At 36.5% G+C, this 19,482-nt stretch overlaps 1 protein-coding gene across 2 annotated transcripts in view; it reads left to right on the plus strand.

The window, feature by feature from the left end:
* The window catches only part of LOC122809311 (guanylate-binding protein 1-like), a 428,120-nt gene that overhangs the window by 245,502 nt on the left and 163,136 nt on the right, over nt 1–19,482 (plus strand). For both annotated transcript variants that reach the window (XM_044080708.1, XM_044080707.1), the window contains exon 7: nt 7,029–7,309. In XM_044080708.1, coding sequence (XP_043936643.1) covers nt 7,029–7,309 — 281 coding nt within the window. The remainder of the gene's footprint in view (nt 1–7,028; nt 7,310–19,482) is intronic.

Raw genomic sequence — 19,482 nt, forward strand, 5'->3', positions numbered from 1 at the left:
GATACTTATGTAAGGCACTTTGATATAGTTGTATAATAAGGGTTTTTATTTTGTACAATTGATTGTTGTACATGTAATGGTTTATTTATATTTGTTTTTCATTGAGTGATATTTTTAATGTGAATCATATACTTATAATGAGCAGTTAGTATTTGATTAACAGAACTGTGATTGGTTGAATGATGATGTGTTGATAGAGAAGTATTTAAATGGTGATGACTAAGTTTTAATATATGTCCGAAGCTTCTTGAAGAGATGTGAACGCGCTAGCTACCATTTTATTTTTTTTATTAAAGTTTTATTTTGCTCCCTCATGGCCGTGTTTGTGACCTCTTCGTTTTGTTTACTAGACATTTTGGTTTATTCATTGAGGCTCTCAATTCTCTGACTACTGTGTTGTTTTCTCTTATATTTTGTTTCTGTGAGTTGGAGGAGCATGGCTGATTGTGTGGAACTGGAGCTGGAGTAAAACATGAATCGTCTAGGTTAAGTGAGTAAAGCGGATACTTTTAAATGGATGCTTCAAGCCGAGAGTAACCCTCTACTAACTTTTAACATTAATGATGTGAACAGCATCAGTGATGGAACCATCGTAAATGAAGATGTTGAGAATGTGCTTATGTTGACAAGTGAATTAGAGACTAAGATTTTAAAATTGAAAAAAATCCAATGAAAACGTAAACATCTTGAGGTATGTATTTGTTTTACAGTAGTGCCAAGAGGACTCCGCACCCTTAACATGCCTATGTATGGCACAGTTTACCCTGATTTGCTTGTCAAATGGCAAAAACTCAATATAGAGATGAGTTTTAGATATATGAAGTTGCTCAGTGAATAGTATATGAAGATTGAGACTGAACTTGTAACTTCTGTTACAGGTTTACAACAGCAAATCTATGCTGCTTTACCTGTAGATAGATATAACTTGTTTTTTTTTAATGAGTTGAATGTGGATATGTCTGGTTTTGAGCAGAAATTGCATTTACAAAAAAAAAAAAAAAAAAAGAAGAAGCTCGAACGGGACTTACATGATTTTCAGAAAGGGCAGGTGTTCTCCTGGCCTAAGTGACAGAAAGTATCCACCCCCCTCCTCACATCCTGTTAGCTACCACAAGTGAGAGATGGAGAAGAGGAAGTGAGATCATCTAGGAGTAATGAAATACCACCTGTGGCTACCATGAACGTTGGTGATTTCAGACGGAAATTCAAGGACACAACCAACTCAGTTGAAAAGTCATTTTTACAAAGTTTCCGCTCCCAGTAAGAGAACATTTACAATCTCCTCATCCTCGGGGCAGGGGGAGGAAATGAAGGAAGATGTCTGAGAACAGAGCAGAGTTGAAGGTTCAAATGAAGAAACCCTGGCAGTTTATGAATCTGGATTAATAATGAAAATTTCCCAGTACACTGAGTAAAGCTGAAGAATCATTATTGCGGAAAGGTCTTTCCTTTATACCCTCTCTTCATACGGATTATGTTGATCTTATTCTTGATGTTAAATTGTTTAGCAGAAATGTTATGTTGAAGTTAATTCATGGTAATAATAGCGACAGTGATGCTTTTAAGTTTAAGAAGCCTGTAACTTATACACCTCTGTTGCTGGAGGTGTTTGAAAGGGCCTGCGAAAGGGACTTTTTAAATCTTGCACAGGCAGGTAAAAAATGTCATAGATTCCCTAATTTGACCACACATGAGCATCAAGCGTTATTACAATTACAAAGCAATGCTAATATAGTCATTAGACCTGCAGATAAAGGTGGGCCAGTAGTTATTCTGGATCATGAGATGCACTATGAGAAAGTGATTGGTATGTTGAATGACACCGATACCTATGTGATTTTGTCGAATGAACTTCTGAATAAGATTATCAGAAATGTACATTCTCATTTATGTGATTTTCTGATGAGTAATGTCATCACCCAAGAGTTGTGTAACTATTTTTTAGTAGATACATCTACTATTCCAATCTTTAGAGGTCTTCTGAAAGTGCATAAAAATTTGTTTAACCCCCCCCTTTAAGATCAATTTTATCACGCAGGGGGTGGCTTACTGAGGATTTGTTTATTTATGTTGAAAAACAATTCAGAGCCATTGTAGCTGGTACTTCTACCATAATTAAGGATACTGAACATTTTCTAAGCACTTTGTCAGAATTTAGTTTCTCAGAACGATACAGTACATCGATTCACTTGGTAACTTTAATGTGGCCTTGTTATTCGCTGCCATACCAAATTACATTGGCCTTGATTATGTGAGGCAGTTTCTAAATATGAAGGGAGAGTCGAGTAATAAGGTCTTGATGGTGTGTTTATTAGATCTAATTTTGAGCAATAACATTTTTTTTCTTTTGATGGTAAATATCTGCAGAAAAAGGGAGTTGCCATGGGTACTTAATGTGCCAATTCATATGCAAATACAGTGATGGCACATTGGGAGACAAATTATGTGTTGAATAAAGTAGAGTTCTCCCAGTATATCCCATATTATAGGAGATTTGTGGATGATGTTTTTCTTGTATGGAGTGTCTCTGATTCAGAATTGCAGACATTTATGAGCTATATAAATTCTACCACTGATTTTTTAAAATTTGTAGGCAGTTGGTCTAAAGATTCAATAGCGTTTTTGGATGTTTTAGTTTATAAGTGTGGTGATACTTTACAGACTGATTTGTATAGAAAAACTTGCAGAGGGAATAATCTGCATCAAAGCAGTATGCACCCTCTCCATGTCTATAGGAACTTGATACAAGGGCAGGGCTTGAGGGTTTCTAAACTTAAGAGCACAAATGTGAGATGTGATGTTGCCCTTAGGGGATTGGAGAATGAGCTTGTAGAAAGAGGGTATAAGAAGGAAGAATATACACGATTACGTGATAAGTTTATTGATAGCATCAGAGGAAGACCATACTTTAGAGATAGGTGGGTCCAAAATGCTGACACCATACAGACTAAAATGACTTGTAATGATACGTGCCGGATAGTGATACTTTTTTCTACAGATAAGAGTCGTCGGAGACATCATATCGAGGAATTGGGAGATATTGATGATCGATGATAAGATCACCAGCTTGATAGGGGATAGACCGAGCTATGCATATAAAAACAACAAATCACTCAAGAGACTATTATGCTATGACAGAGGTACTATGAAGAGAGTACACTCTGCGAGGAGGGGGACTTTTGTGTGTAGGAGCTGTAACTACTGTGTCTACATGGCTAATGGCAACAGCTTCACACACCCTACTTACCCATAGGGTTTTTGAGTTCAGACATTATGCAGATTGCAAATCTAGTGATTTGATCTACTTGATGATCTGCATGATGTACTAAGTGTCCTGCATTTTGTATAGGAAAAATTAATCGGACATTTAGGAATGTGTAAGAGAGCATCTCTATGCTATTAATAAAGAGGATGAGAATAATGCTTTAGCTAGGCAGGTTTTAATCAATAACCTATCCCATAAGTTTGTGTTTTAGTCATAGAATTGATCGATATGAATGTGAGGCTAGGTAATTTTAAGAATTATTCTGAGAAGCGTGAAATGAAATGGGTTATTACATTACAAGCAGATAAAGCATTTGATTTAAATGATAGGGTTACTTTAAAACCTTTTTTTCGCTGATGGACATCTTAGGCATTGACTTTAGACAAGACAAATTTTATATTGGTTTCTGTTATGATTTTCTAGGTTAAGGTCATGGTGAATTATACAGCAATGTTTTATATATTCATACATATACATAAAACACCCTTGGTAGTTATCAAATATATTTTAAACATTTTTTGAGTTTTCATGAGTTCATTATTAGCTGTAAGGCTGTACGCCTTAGATTTTGTTTAACTGAAGAGACTATTGTTAGTTTGTTGCCTTGAGTTTGTTGCCATCTACTGACATCATAGAGTAATATATATCTCTAGAGCACTGTTAGTACTTCTATAGTGAGATACTTATGTAAGGCACTTTGATATAGTTATATAATAAGGAGTTTTATTTTGTACAATTGTTTGTTGTAGATATAATGATGCTTATATTTGTTTTTCATTGAGTGATATATATATATATATATATATATATATATATGTGTGTGTGTGTGTGTGTGTGTGTGTTTGTATATTTTTATGTGAATCGTATGCTTATAATGAGCAGTCAGTATTTGATTAACATAGAGTTGTGATTGGCTAGTTGAATGATGATGTGTTAATAGAGAAGTATTTAAATGGTGATGACTAAGTTTTAATATATGTCTGATGAAGCGTCTTGAAGAGATGCGAAAGCGCTAACATTTTATTTTGTTTTATTAAAGTTTTATTTTACTTCCTCATGGCTGTGTTTGCGACCTCTTTGCTTTGGTTACGTTTTTGTTTATTCATTGAGGCACTTAATTCTCTGACTACTGTACTGTTTTCTCTCTAATAGAAGAATAAAAGAATGTTTTAACTAAGAAATAGAGAATTATCAACAAATCATAATGTGGAAAATAAAGATTGACAAAGTGGAAGAAGAGAAAAATATGGTATAATAATATTATGAGAAAATATTAGTGTATTAATCCATGGGGAAATGTTCCAGAAGTAAAGATTAAAGCAGTTAATTAAAGAAACAAATGTTGTGGATATAATGTTGAATCTTTATTCCATCTCATTCAGAATTGTTATAAAATGTGAAACGTAGTGAAAAAGGACATTCTAAATTCTAATTATATTCCTGTTTGTCAGAAATTTAATATGTTTGGGATTTTCTGGTTTGGTTGTTTTATATTTAAGGAACCTGATTTACCTAACATTCTTACTAAATGTCCTAATTCTGATGCTGTTGCTACTAATACTGCTGTTTCTGATATGTCTGCTGAATGAGATATTGAAAATCAATACTGTTGGTATATCTAAAACCTTACATGCATTAATGATAATGATGAATTGCTGGTCAATGTTGATATGCCTCAAGAAGATGACTGAGGTAAAGATAGTGATCTTAGTAAAAGTATTCCTCATACAAACATGGGTGAACATATTGATAAAGGATATACTATTGGTAGTAGAGTCTATGATGAAAGGAGATACTGCCAGCACAGCTATCTGGAATTTTGTAAATAATTATATGCCATTGGTGAATATCAAAATGATTTATAAAAGATGCTTGTGTTACATATGTATTAGAACTGTATGTCATGTGTATATCAAACTGCTTGTACTGATGTGTGTGTTGAAAAGGTATTTGAAGAGTGCTGCGTTTGAAATGTAACCGCAGTGTGCCCTACTGGAAGAGAACAGAAATGTACTCTACACTATTGTAACTGTTTAAATGTATATGCTTAACAGAGGAAACTAGAGGCTTAAACTCAGTCCAGCAAACTTTAGAAAAATATCTGAAGTTAAATTACTTTATAGGATGCACTAAAGAGGCTATCTCTCAAGTTTTCAATTTAGCTAGAGACACAAGGTCTGTACTAGGAAGTTTTCTGTATTGTCCTTGGAGTGAACTTATCTCTACTTTTGAAGCATGAAGGAATGCAATTGTTTTATGACTTCCAACATCTGCCAAGGATCTGAGAAAAAGCCCTCGTCTGTATATTTTTGCATGTAGATGCTAAATGCTGCCAGCTTCTAGCAATGTGGGTTTTGGCCTTAGGAACGAGAAGTGAGTTGACCAGAAATGATGTCATACTGCAAGCTATCTTAGCAGTACTATTTTAGATATTAATTTGAGAAGTTCTTAGTGCGACAGAGCATTCTGCATTATGTCTTGAGCCTAACGACAACAATAACCATTCACCACAACATCTGCCTTGCTCTATTAGTAAGCTCTTAGGTTATAGTATAATTCTCTTAGATTCAGTCAGGAATATAGTGAAGCTTAGTTTAGATATCTTTCTTTATTTGAGACTGTCCACCAATGTTGTTCTAAATATTTCCTGTTATTTTGAACTCTGATGTCACTGTGAATATATATTTAGTATTGTCCTGAAACATGGAAGCTGAATGGCCAAAAGATCAAAGTTAAATATACTAAGTCCAAGATACCATTTCTCGGAGTATTCCTTTTTCTCCGAGGTATGGTGATCTTACAGTTGGTATGTATAAGTTCCTCCACGTTTATATTACGCTGTCTAAAACTCAAACTGACAGTGTAATAATTGACACGAAAATATCGAAACCCCCGAACATCGAACACGCACAAAAAAAAAAACACCCAAACACAACACAAATTGCTCTATGCAGTGGGGCAAGCCCCCTTGCACCCCCCACACCCCCGCTATTTAAATATACCAACTCCAAGATTGCACTACATTGCAGTAAACGGAAAGCTCCCCTTACGGAGATTTCCGTTTACACACACGATGACTTTCGCTTTCGACATTTTGGTGTCGACAATATCACCTTCAATATTGTCGGCCTTCGACAGGGTGAAGTAGACCCATTCCTCCCTGCAAGTTTCAAGGAGAAAAGTGCTGTTTGAGATTCACTCTTTTCTAGGCTTTTGTCTTTATTTATTTATTTATTTTTTTCCAGCTTCTTGACACTTGGCATTTTGAGTGCCAACATTTCAATAGAAAGCCGGGTTTTATCCTTGTGTGCCAGAAGACTAGCTGCATACATTAACTTTCATTTTTTCTGCTTCAGAGTTTGGTCTAATAGTTAGGACAAGTCATACAGTTTCCATTTCATTTTTGTAAATATAGGTTATACCATCATTTAACCTGTAGACATAGTGTATACAGTATGCATTGACTTGCTTTTAGCAAAATTAATTCCTTTCAGAATGTTTTATCCTTAAATGGAGCTATGCATCTTAGCCAGGAATAACTGTACCTGATTTTCTTGTAATGACTCTTACTCTGTAGGACTGACATCATGACGACACAACCAAAAATAATTTCTTGGGGATTTCAGGTCATTTTAATGCTTTAAAATGTTAGTCCAGCTAGCACAAACATGTGTTACATAATGTCCTCCACTGATGGCAGAAAATTATTATGTATATTTTTTATTTGTACATTTTTCTAATCCTGTTTTGTCATATATTCTAGTGCTAGGTAATTTGGCTAAAACTTATGTGGATACAATCTGTAGTGGTGCGATCCCATGCATGGAGAATGCAGTTACTGCACTTGCACAGATTGAAAATTCTGCAGCAGTGAAGCAAGGCCATGAACACTACATGAAGGAGATCGAAAGACGGACAAAGTTCCCAACAGCAACAGCTGAGGAGTTTTCAGATGTGCATACAGCTTGTGAGAAGGAGGCTATTCAAATTTTTATAAACCGGTCTTTTAAGGATGATGACCGGAAATGCCAGGGGGAGCTTATGGTAAGTTTTGGTTTTAATTCTTTATAATTTTTCCATCAACTGCAGTTGACTTTGCCTGTTGTAACACATTTTTAGCATGAAACTTCCCCCCTTCCCTTATCTTCTGGCAGCCAGACATGACTTTTTTTAGATATTTCATTTTTTTCTCAGGATGTTGTAGATGACAAAAACAGCTGGGATATAACAATGATAGGGACTCTCTGGTGGCTGAAATTTTATGTGGCTAATATTCTGTCCTCTGGTAAGATGTTTTCTGCTCTTTTTCGAAGTACTTTATACACTGGTTAGTGAATGGTAGAATTTTTGCATTTATATCACGTCATCGAAAGCCGAAAACACTGAACACCATTTAATCGAACCTAAATAATCTAAAGCACACAATATCGAACATTCAGAACAGCAAATTTTTTTCCCAGGGAAAAAATTCGCTATTCCGAAACACATTCACACAGCACAGGCACACCAAAAAAACAGCAATCCACACACTTACACTTAAAATCATACATCTAACCCTACACTAAACTATACAAACATTACTATCTATCTACTTACCTTAACCCACCCCTAACCCTAAGGTCCGTCACTATCGCACACTCACCTCACCAGCGCCCTAACCCTAACTCACGTAACCCGCACCCTAAACCTAACGTCCACACAATCACACACTTACCTGAACCCCTGTAACTTTCCACCACAGTGCTAAATATAGCAAAGCCACAGAAACGGACAACCAAATTCTTTCCCTAGGAAAGAATTAGATGTTCTGCAGCTTCGCTATTTTTAGCGTTTGTTGCATAGGGTTCGACATTGTGGCATTCAACGTTATCGGCTTTCGATAACGTGATATGAACCCGAATTTTTACCTGACATACTAGAGGCTCGATTTCCAGCAACTGCATTCAGGAGAATGAATAGATAATCTGAGAGCTGAGGCCTTGTAGGAAATGTGTCAAGTTTATTTTTCAATAAATTACTTGCTTATATGGTTAAGTTTGTTGTTGATTTTTTAGCTATTTATTAAAATCTTGCTGATTTACAGTTTATATATTTTGGTTTACAATTACTTATTTGTGACATCTGGTTTACAGTTTAGATTATGTCTTGAGGACTAGGTCTTTGCAGAGTAAATCAAATATGTGGGGTTTATAGATTTAATTACTGACTTATAATTAGTCTGCAGCATTTGAAGAGATGGTTTAAGGGAAAAATACTTTTTTTATTATTTTATTTAGCTGGTACGTATTACTGTAGGGCTGATGTTTTTTCCCCCAATGAAATTATAATTTTTATTTGGATATTTCACAATAATTCTGGGTTGTCAAACCACAAATAAACTATAAAAAAAAGAGAAAATAACTGTAAAAACTGCAAACATTAAAGCATCGTTCATGATAATAACTAAATCTCTGACACTCTACACTTGCTTCATATTAACTTTTGTTACATTAGAAGAAGTATAGACATCAAAAGCCATGTCATGTTTTTGTACAAGGTACTAAAACAGACTGTCAATTAGCTGTTATGGAATAATATTCAAGGAGTCCACTTGCTCATCATTTTACTTTGTAAACTTTCATCCTCTAACCATGTCTATACTTAATATATCATCTACTCCATTATATCCTCAACCTTGTATATTTTATGGTGGTAGCCCCTTTTTTTTCCAGTTTCTAGTAATGTCTTCTTGGCTATAGTCAGCAAACAATTTAACAGGGCCCTTTCTGGTTAAGAAAGCCTATCATTAACTCCAAGTTAAAAGACACACACAGACCCAATGTTATTTTCTTGAGCCAGAGGATGTTACATGTCTTGTATGGCCTATTTTAAGCCCTGTAAATTTCTGCACCCCAAAATATGTTTCCAGTTCCAAATATCAACAGAGTGACACCTCCAATATATGGAACATACATTAAATTATACCAGGTCAATTTACAATGTAGATTTTTTGGTTTACAATTGTTTATTTTTGACATCTGGTTTACAGTTCAGATTATGTCTTGAGAACTAGGTGTTTGCAGAGTAAATCAAATTTGTAGGATTTTTTTGGATTTAAGTACTGACTTATAATTAGCCTGCAGCATTTAAAGAGAGAGTTTAAGGCAAAAAAGACTTATTTTTTATTTTAGTTTCTTTAGCTGGTATTTGTTACTGTAGGGCTGATGTTTTTTTTTCAATGAAGTTATTATTTTTATTTGGATATTACATAAAAATACTGGGCTGCCATACCACAAACTAGAATAAAAAGAAAAAATGACTAGAAAAATTGCAAAACATTAAAGCATCTTTTAGGATAATAACTATAAATGGGTCTATGTTTCTTGATTGAAATTTCAAAATCTCGAACAAGAAATGCAGAAACCCACTAAAGCAAAAGTGCACTACATTGAAAGTGTACTTTCGCAAAAGCCAATTCACTGAATCAGAAAAAAACAAGAAACAAACTACTTTAAACAGTATTTTGCAGGGGGAAGCCCCCCCCTGCACCCCCCCTAGCCCCCTACATCCCCCCTACTTAAATATACTAACTCCAAAATTGCTCTATAGTTGGGAAAAGGATATATTTCCTCATCCCCACTGTAATGTGCTTCGGTGAATCGGCTTTTGCGAAAGTGCACTTTCATTTAAATGGGTTTCTACATTTCTTGTTCGAGATTTTGAAATTTCGATCAAGAAACGTAGACCCCTATAAATATGTCATTGTACATTTGCTTCATATTAACCATTGTTACAGTAGAAGAAATATAGACATCAAACGCCTTGTCTCGTTTTTTTACAAGGTACTAAACCAGACCATCAATTAGCTGTCAAGGAATAACATTCATGGAGTCCACTTGTTTATAACCTTACTTTGCAACCTTTCATCCTCTAACCATGCCTGTACATTACATATCATCTCCTCCATTTTATCCTCAACTTACTATATTTTTGGGAGGAGCACCCCCTTTTTTCCAACGTCTAGTGATGTCTTTTTGGCTACAGTCAGCAAACAGTTTGACAGGGCCCTATCTGGTTAAGAAGACCCATCACTAACTCCAAATTAAACAAGACACACACACACACACACACACACACACACACACACACACACACACACACACACACACACACACACACACACAGACCCAGTTTTGTTTTTTTGAGCCAGACAATGTCACACGTCTTGTATAGCCTATTTTAACCCCTGCAACTTTCTGCATCTCAGAATGTTTCCAGTTCCAAGGATCCAAAGATCAAGTGAGTCACACCTCCAATGTATGGAATAGTCACCCCAATGTTCTACTAAGCCTTGATGCCACCTGAAGAACCTAAATCTTCAAGACCTAGTTACATATTTTGCTTATTTCATTTTAAAAGCTTTATTGAATTACCCCTTAAGACACAGGCAAACATACATTTATATAAAAGAAAACAAATCACATTAACATTTTCAGTTACAAACATTGTACATAAATATATTCTTTTGTACAGTTTTCATCAATCCAACATTACTTAAATTTCTCAATTTCTGCCTTCCTTTAAAACTTGCTTCTCCTCCAAAATATTATTCTGTATGTATTGTTCCCACAATTCCCTTTTTTCTATGTACTTTGCTCATTCCCTTTTCTAAAGGTCCGACTTCCAATTTTTTTTCTCTGTTAAATATTCACTACTTCAAATATAGTTGGTTTAGACTTTGATTTCCATTTTCTAGTAATTGCTTTTTTGACAACCACCAAAATAAAATAGCAAGGCCTTGTTATTGGATCCTGTACTGCAACTTAAAAAATCATTACCTTAGTTGCATCCATTTCTTCACCTGACATTTCTGACAGAGTTCCCAACAGCAACAGCTGAGGAGTTTTCAGATCTGCATGCAGCCTGTGAGAAGGATGCTATTCAGATTTTTATGAACCGATCTTTTAAGGATGATGACCAGAAATACAAGGGGAGCTTATGGTAAGTTTTGATTTTAATACTTTATGATTTTTCCATCCACAGTAGTTGACTTTGCCTGTTGGTAACACATATTTGTGGCAAGAAACTGCCCTCCCCTTATCTTTTGGCAGCCAGACATGACTTTTTTAGACATTTCATTTTCTTCTCAGTATATTGTAGATGACAGAAAAGCTGGGTTATAGCAATGTACTAGGGACTCTCTTCTTCTTTGGGATTTTCCCGTGGCAGTGGAGTTTTACGGTGTCGAGTTGCCAGCCCGGCACCTAACCTTCCACAGAAGGCACTTATATGCATGCAGTCACGCCTCGGGTCAATTTAGAGAGTCTACTCCATCTACAGCATGTCTTTGGGATGTGGGAGGAAACCCACTTGACCACAGGGAGGACATGCAGACTCCGCACAAAAGGCACCCCAACTGAAGATTGAACCGGAGAATCTCTTGCTGTGAGGTGACAGTGCTAACCGCTGCACCACCATGGCCACTACTAGGGACTCTCTGTTGGCTGTAATTTTTATGTGGCTATTATTCTCTTTAGTCAGTAGGATGTTTTCTGCTCTTCTTCAAAGTAATGAATAGTAAAATTTACCTGACATACCAGAGGCCCGCCCAATTTCTAGCCACTGCATTCAGGAGAATGAATAAATAGTCTGAGAGCTCAGGTCTTATAAGCAAATATATGTCGTTTATATTTTTTTTCATTAATTGCTTACTTATATGGTGGTGTTTGTTGTTAATATTGACTATTAATTACTTGCTGATTTACAGTTTAGATTTTGTGGTTTATAACTACTTATTTATGACATCTGGTTTACACTTAAGTTATGTCTTGAGGACTAGGTATTTGCAGAGTAAATCAGATTTGTAGGGTTTTTTAGATTTAATTACTGATTTATAGTTAATCTGCAGCATTTGAAGAGATTGTTTAAGGCAAAAAACTATTTTTTTTGTTTTATTTCTTTAGCAGGCACTTGTTAGTATAGGGCTAATTTTTTTCAATTAAAGTATTACTTTTTAGATATTTCATAATACTGGGCTGTCAAGCCACCAGTAAACTAGAAAAAATGACTACAAATACTGCAAACGTTAAACCATTGTTCATGGTAATAACTATAAATCTGTCACTGTACATTTGCTTCATATGAACTATTGTTACATTAGAAGAAATATAAACATCAAAAGCCATGTCACATGTTTTGTACAAGGTACTAAACCAGAACATCAATTAGCTGTTGAGGAGTAACATTCACGGGGTCCACTTGTTAATAACTTTACTTTGCAACCTTTCATCCTCTAACCATATCTGTACATTATATATGATCTCCTTTATATTCCCAACTTTGTATATTTTTTGAGGGGGGTACCCACATTTTTCCGATCTCTAGTTATGTCTTTTTGGCTACAGTCAGCAAGCACTTTTACAGGGCCATTTCTGGTTAAGAAAGCCTAACATTAACTCCTAGTTAAACAAAAGACGCACACTCGCACACACACACACACACACACACACACACACACACACACACACACACACACACACACACACACACACACAATTTTATTTTCTTGAGCCAGATGATGTCACACATGTCTTGTATGGCCTGTTTAAGGACTGCAAATGTTTGTGTCCCAAAATATGTTTCCAGTTCCAAAGACCAACTGAGTCACATCTCCAGTATGTGGAACATACACCCCAATAAATTCTACTAAGCCCTGATGGAGTGTAAAAGTATTGCTACCTGAAGAACCTAAATCTTTAAGACCTTGTTGCATAGCTTTTGTATTTTAACACCTTTATTGATTTATCACTTTTGACATAGGTAAACATACATTTGTATAAAACAAATCACATTAGCATGTTCACATCACAAACATTATACATCACATATATTCTTTTGTACAATCGTCACCAATCCAACATTACATAAATTGCTTAATTTATGCCTTCCATTAAACCTCGCTCCTCCTCCATAACATAATCATTCAGAATTAAACTTAAGGCCTTGCTATGTCTAGGCATTTAGATCCTGTACTCTTAAAATCTTAGCTTACTCTGTTAAATGCATTGTCTGCATCAAAAATGACCAGCAAAGGTGGCATTTTCTTACATTCTGTTTCCCTCTGGATCATCATTGTTTTATTAATGTTGTCAAATGTTTGCCTCCCCTCCACAACACCACACTGATCCATATATATCAATTTTGGTGACACCTTTGCCATTCTTTTAGCTATTATAGAGATAAGCACTTTTTAATCCTGGTTTAAAATTGAAATAGGCTTATATGAAGCTGAGTCTGATGGGTCTTTACAGTCTTAAGATATTACAGCCACCACCACTTTCTTCCAGGATGTTGGTGCTTCTCCTCCTTCCAAAATACTGTTAAACAAAACCTTCCAGATCTTTATCATTTATTTTCCTTCTAGCTTCCAGACTTCTACAGGAATACCATCTATTCCTGGAGACTTTCCTGCAGATTGATCATATGTCACCATTTGTATATAATCTCCTCCTATCTTAACTGTTAATTGTTGAGCCTCATCTGCCTCTAACCTGGCATATTTAAGTCATCTGTAAATGTTTCTAGTTGTGCTTTTTCTTGATTTCCACATTTATCTGCTTTATATAAATTTTCATCAAATTTCTGAAATATCTCTATAATACTGCTACAGGCTCTGTGGCTATTTTTCTTGTTATAGGCTCCCTAAGTTTGGCAACAATCCTTTATACTTTCTTTTGCCCAAGACGTTGTGCTAAAAGTTTTGGTGCTCTAGAGGCATCATCAGAAAACAGTTGCTTAACTGCAATCTTTCTAAATTTGTGCATATTATCCAGATACTCCATTTTCTCTTTAGCAATCTGCAGTTGCACCTCTTCTTGTTCTGTGAGATTCCCCTTATTTTGCAATACTTTAACCATTGTCAGACCCTTTAAATAATTTGTGCTACTTCTTAACGTTCTCTTTTTCTGTTATTTATATCTTATTTTTAAACTCCAGTTTCATTTTATCCCATTCACTAGCTAAACCTTCTGAAGAACTTACCTAGTTGCATATCTCGAAGCCATTGTTAGCCTCTCCCAGGTATCCTTTATTACATGGACTTCAGAACAATATACCAATAAAGAACGTTAGCTACCTCTGTGTCTTGATACGCTCTTCCTCAAAAGCAATTCCAAATATTGTCAAAAAATATCGGCAATAGTCCACAGTAACAGTCCAATAATTTGGAGCTGAGGAAGCTTGCTGTGTAGCAAGTGAAAGCACTTAACTGTTGGATTATCGCTGTTTTTGTACAATAAAATTATTGGACTGTTGCTGTGGACTATTGCCGATATTTTTTGACAATATTTGGAATTGCTTTTGAGGGAGAGTGTCTCAAGACACAGAGGTAGCTAACGTTCTTTATTGGTATATTGTTCTGTAGTTCAAGAATGTTAAACATTTTTATTACGCTTATTACATGGACTTGGAGCTGCCTTCATCACCCTTTTTGAACTTTATCTGTTGCAGAATGACGGTAGCCCATGAAGATCTTACATTTTGTTCCTGTTATTCCCTTTTGTATGGTTTGGTCTCCTCTGGCATCAAACTGCAGTATAATCCTCTGGGGTCTGTTCAAATACTGCCCATCCCAGTTTCCTAAACACATGTGTCACCTGACTATGGCTAGTAATCCCCCATCCAGAATAAATCAAGTTTTGTAGGCAAGCACTCTTGTGAGCCGGACTCTTTTAATCCATCAGCTGCTGCAAAAACCAACAAGGGTTATTCCCCTAAAGGGATCCCCAAATTGTACAAATACTAAGTGGGTATATCTCATCCACTGAAGACATTACTTGGATTCTTTAGGAACCCAAACCAAGGTAGAAGCTAGCTCCCAGCCAAGGAGGACATCTATACCATCACATATGGGTTCCACTTTTCTAACAGTTTCAATATTTTAAGGTGTCCTTAAGCTTCCCTAACTATAACTCTATCTACAACACCTTGTATCATGACAAAGAGAGGTTGTAAATTAGTCTTAGTATGATGGCTTTGTTGTACCTCTCAAAGTTTGTGACCTCTGATCACCTCATTTTGGCAGAAACTGTCAAAGTATCCTATGCTAGCCTGGTCTTCTGCTATCCCACAAAGGCTCAAAAAACATTTCCTGAACCCTGAAGTGCCATACAGGAAAAGGAAGTGGTAAGAAAATCCCGTGAGCCATGTACTTAATTAAGGGACAACAAGCCACTTTATGGCTTGCACCTTTTCCATGAGATTGAGTTATATCAGTTTCTGGTTATTAATGAGTCTTAATTCCCCATATCGTGGTGTATGTTAAATCCCATGTAGACTGCATGAAGTTTCTATTTTTATGCCTAAATATTACATTATTCACCTTCTGCAAGAATGAGAATCACTGCTGAATGTTGCTTGGTAGGCTATAATTGAGATGAACAGTATTAATCTTACTGTTACTTATGTTATATCACACCCCCATAAGACCCCAAAGTACAGTAGCTTTAAAAGACTTTATCTAAGTTCTCCTCAGAGTTTGTAGTGCGCAAATATAAATGAGTAGCATAAAGTGAAAATTTATGTTGATTGCTTGGAACCTCATATTCTTTAATGTCTGACTCTCTAAGGTACACTGCTAAATGCTCTAAATACAGTGTAAATAAGTGAGAGGATAGTGGACATCTCTCTTTTTTCCTCTTGTTTATTTTTGAATTGGTGGAGACAGTTGAATATCATTTTACCTGTGCCATAGTCGCCTCATATATTGATTTTATCCTGTTTAAAAAATCCTTTAACTCCATCTTGAACAAGACCTTATATAGATAACACAATGACACACAGTCAAAGGCCTTCTCCATGTCAAAACAAATGTATGTTAGAGTATTGTCATTTCTTTCAGCCTCATCCAAAAACAACTGTGGTCTTCATCAGGTTATTAAATGCCATCATTCCTAGAACAAATAAAGCCTTTTATTGTAGGAAGCTATTTAAGTAACCACTGGGTGACTAAAGATATCGAATTTGTAGTAATTTTAAGAATGAAATTGTGTGGTATGAACTTGATAACATGGTCTTTCCCAGATTTAGCAATCTTAACTATAATTTCCTGTGTCCACCTAGGTGAAGTTTCCCCTATTTTTATTACATAATTTGCCACTTCAAGAAAATTCTGAATAAAACTGTCCTCTTCAGACAGAGGTCTTATTATATACCGTATTGTATAACTTTTTTATCTTCCTAGGATAGACCCGACTCCCCTACACCTCTCAAAATTTATATATACTGACTCTGAGAATGCCATATCTCAGAGAACAGGGAATATTCCAAAAAATGTCAATCTCAGACTTGGTATAGTCTGAATTTTTGGTCATTCATTCTTCACATTACAGTATTGGGCATTCTGAGTCTTGACATTTCAAATGCTTACCTCACCAATAATTAATTTGCTAATTGCAACTTATCCAGGGCTGTCTCCTTATCCTCAGAGTTGCAGATAATACTTGCTGAAGGTATTGTAGCTGTCCCAAAAAGTATACTAGGCAACTAATTATTGGATCTCTAATTTTGTACTCAATACCCTTGGTCTCCTCCTACTTTAGTGTCAATGCTACACTGTATGATCCCTTAAATTGTCAATATTTCTGATATTTTGCATTCTTTTTATCTGGTGTACTTCATAGCTTAGATATTTTATCATACTCTTCTTCAAGAAGCGAGCTGTGCCTTACTATTCCCATATCCCTTCCCTACCCTAACTTGTAACTCTAAGGTTATAGCTCCTTCATTTGGAAACCCACCAGTCTAAGCCTTAAGTTAGTGAACTTCTTCAAAGATTATGTTAGACCATCTTAAATCTATCCCACAGTGAAGCCATGGAGTCATGGAGCCGGCCAATTAGTTTGAGCCAGCTGTCCACCCCCCCCCCCAAGTCCCCTTTCAGGATCTTAATCTCAGAAATTTAACATTACCATGGTGTGACTTCAATAGTAAGGATGCATGGACTGTCAAGTCAGTGGGAAGGGTTTTTTTGAGACCTGACATAACATCTGTTTTTTTTAGTCACAAGGATCATGTATGTTAAGTGGCATCTGTAAGAACTACAAGTGTATTTATAATCAGGTAATCCTAACTCAGAATGAATATTGACAACGCCATCAGCCTAGTATATTTAGTAATAAACTTCTGTAATGTAGTAATAAACCAGGATTGTGGCCCTCCATGCACCTCCTCCTCCTCCTTTATATCCAAAAAGCCCCTCTCAAGCCTGAGGCTTCACTTTGCCATAATTTAAACCTCCTGTGAGGGAGGCCAGTGGGAAATATGCAAATGACCACTTAAAGGCATACACCATTTTCATTTATGTGGCTTCTCAATGCCTACTAAAGTGTGGTAAGGCTTTATTGAGGCATTCATACCAGTAAAGCCAAACCCCATTAGCTCTAAATGTGACATGTTTAGCCATTTTTATGGGCTCATCAGTACACCTTGAGTGGATAGTTTGGCTGTTTTCTAAAAAACACTCAGCTTCTGTCAAATTCTTACATAGTCTAGTATATAAGTATGAACCTATGACCCTAACAACCATCAGGGCCTTTATAAGACTGGCTGTGCAATCCAAACCAATTGTGGCTGTATGTATCATGACCATTTATTAGAAAGGGGTATGTTAGAAAGTTTTTAGAGGTTATGTGTGGGGTGGATATGTTAGTTCGGGCTTCACTGTCTGCCTCTGTCTATTAAGAGACATGTGGGCAAAACCCAGGGTGATTTACCAATTTCCCATCTGTTGGTCAAGGTTACACTTAAATAGAGTTAGGGATGGACTTTGCTTCACATGGATGGGGAGCCTGTTCCAGGGCACGAGGATTCTCTGAGACACTTATCTGTCTCACCAACATGTGTTATTTATGTCACAAATAAAATTTAAATCCTTGGATCTAGTGTTCTGATTCACTTTGCAGATGTGCAGAAGATCCATCAGACCTGGATCTGAGGATGTCTTGTATGCCAGGCATAGTAGTAACCTGTAGGAGACAAGAGTATGGAGACAGGGCTCTAAGGTGATCCATACAGGACAATATATTTATAGCCTAGATTCTGCTGGTAAGGAAGCTTTGTGGGCATTCCAACTGTTGCATATGTTTGGTCAGATACATGCCAAAGATGGCATTATACCCTGTGATGTGTCTGATAAGGGCTGAATAAAGTGGCAGGATGACTTCCTTGGACCTGGAAGTCATGGCCTTACTTATAAGGTGGGCAACATAGAATGCTTTTTTTACTACCTTGGCCATATGTTGGTCAATGGCCAGATTACTGTCTACATATGTTCCCAGATCCCTGACTACTTGGCCAGTTCTTAGCGGTTGCTTATAGCTGGAGTAATTAGCCTGGGTGCGGTTTTCTGAAAAGGCACTATAATGCATTTCTTGGGTTTGAGTTTTAGTCCATGACTTTGGCACCAGTCATATGTCTGTGTTAGTCCTTCTTGTAAGATGTTTGTCGTGGCAGAAATCTGCAGTAGCTCTCAATTTGCAGTCATCTGTGAACTTGTACAACCTAAAGCCCTTGACATTATCCTTTACCTTCAAGAACTAGATGCAAAATAGGGGCGATCCCAGCATGGAGCCCTGAGGTACCCCTCTTAGTGACCAGTCTCTTAGTGGAGGTGGTATCACCATTCCTGAATTCCTAGGTCCTGACTGTGAGCCGGTTAGCAATCCAGCAAGTTATGTAGGGGTTTACGCCCAGTTCGGTGAGTTTGTCAACTATACCTGAGTGGGGTATTGTAGTGAATGTCTTAGCCAGATCCAGGTAGTGGTCTGCACCATTTCCCCCTCAACCATTGCCTTTTCAAGCAAGTCCATCAGGTTTAGTAGGCATGGTCTTCTGTTGACAAAGTCAAACTGGGTTGGGTCCTATGTTTGAAGGTTGCCTATGTCTTTCTTTGTTGATCATTTCCATGATACTCCATTCCATGGCTTTGCTTATAATATTAGTCAAATTAATAGGTCTGTAGTTTCCAGGGTCAGTTGATGGTCCACCCTTGTGAAGTGGGATAACCATTGCAGTCCTTTATTCTCAAGGTGCAAAGCCTGTTTTAAGGCTATAGTTGAAAACTGACTGAAGCAGTCCTGATAAGTCAAGTTTCTATCTGTTTAGGAAGCATCCTGGGATAGTGTTGGGGCTCACTAAGGCTGTGTTTTTGTCCTTAGCAAGTGCTGCATGCTCCCTGATAA

The sequence above is a fragment of the Protopterus annectens genome, chromosome 8.part0, assembly GCF_019279795.1.
Source record: "Protopterus annectens isolate FY-2018-M chromosome 8.part0, PAN1.0, whole genome shotgun sequence".
In the NCBI taxonomy this organism is placed as follows: Eukaryota; Metazoa; Chordata; order Ceratodontiformes; family Protopteridae; genus Protopterus; species Protopterus annectens.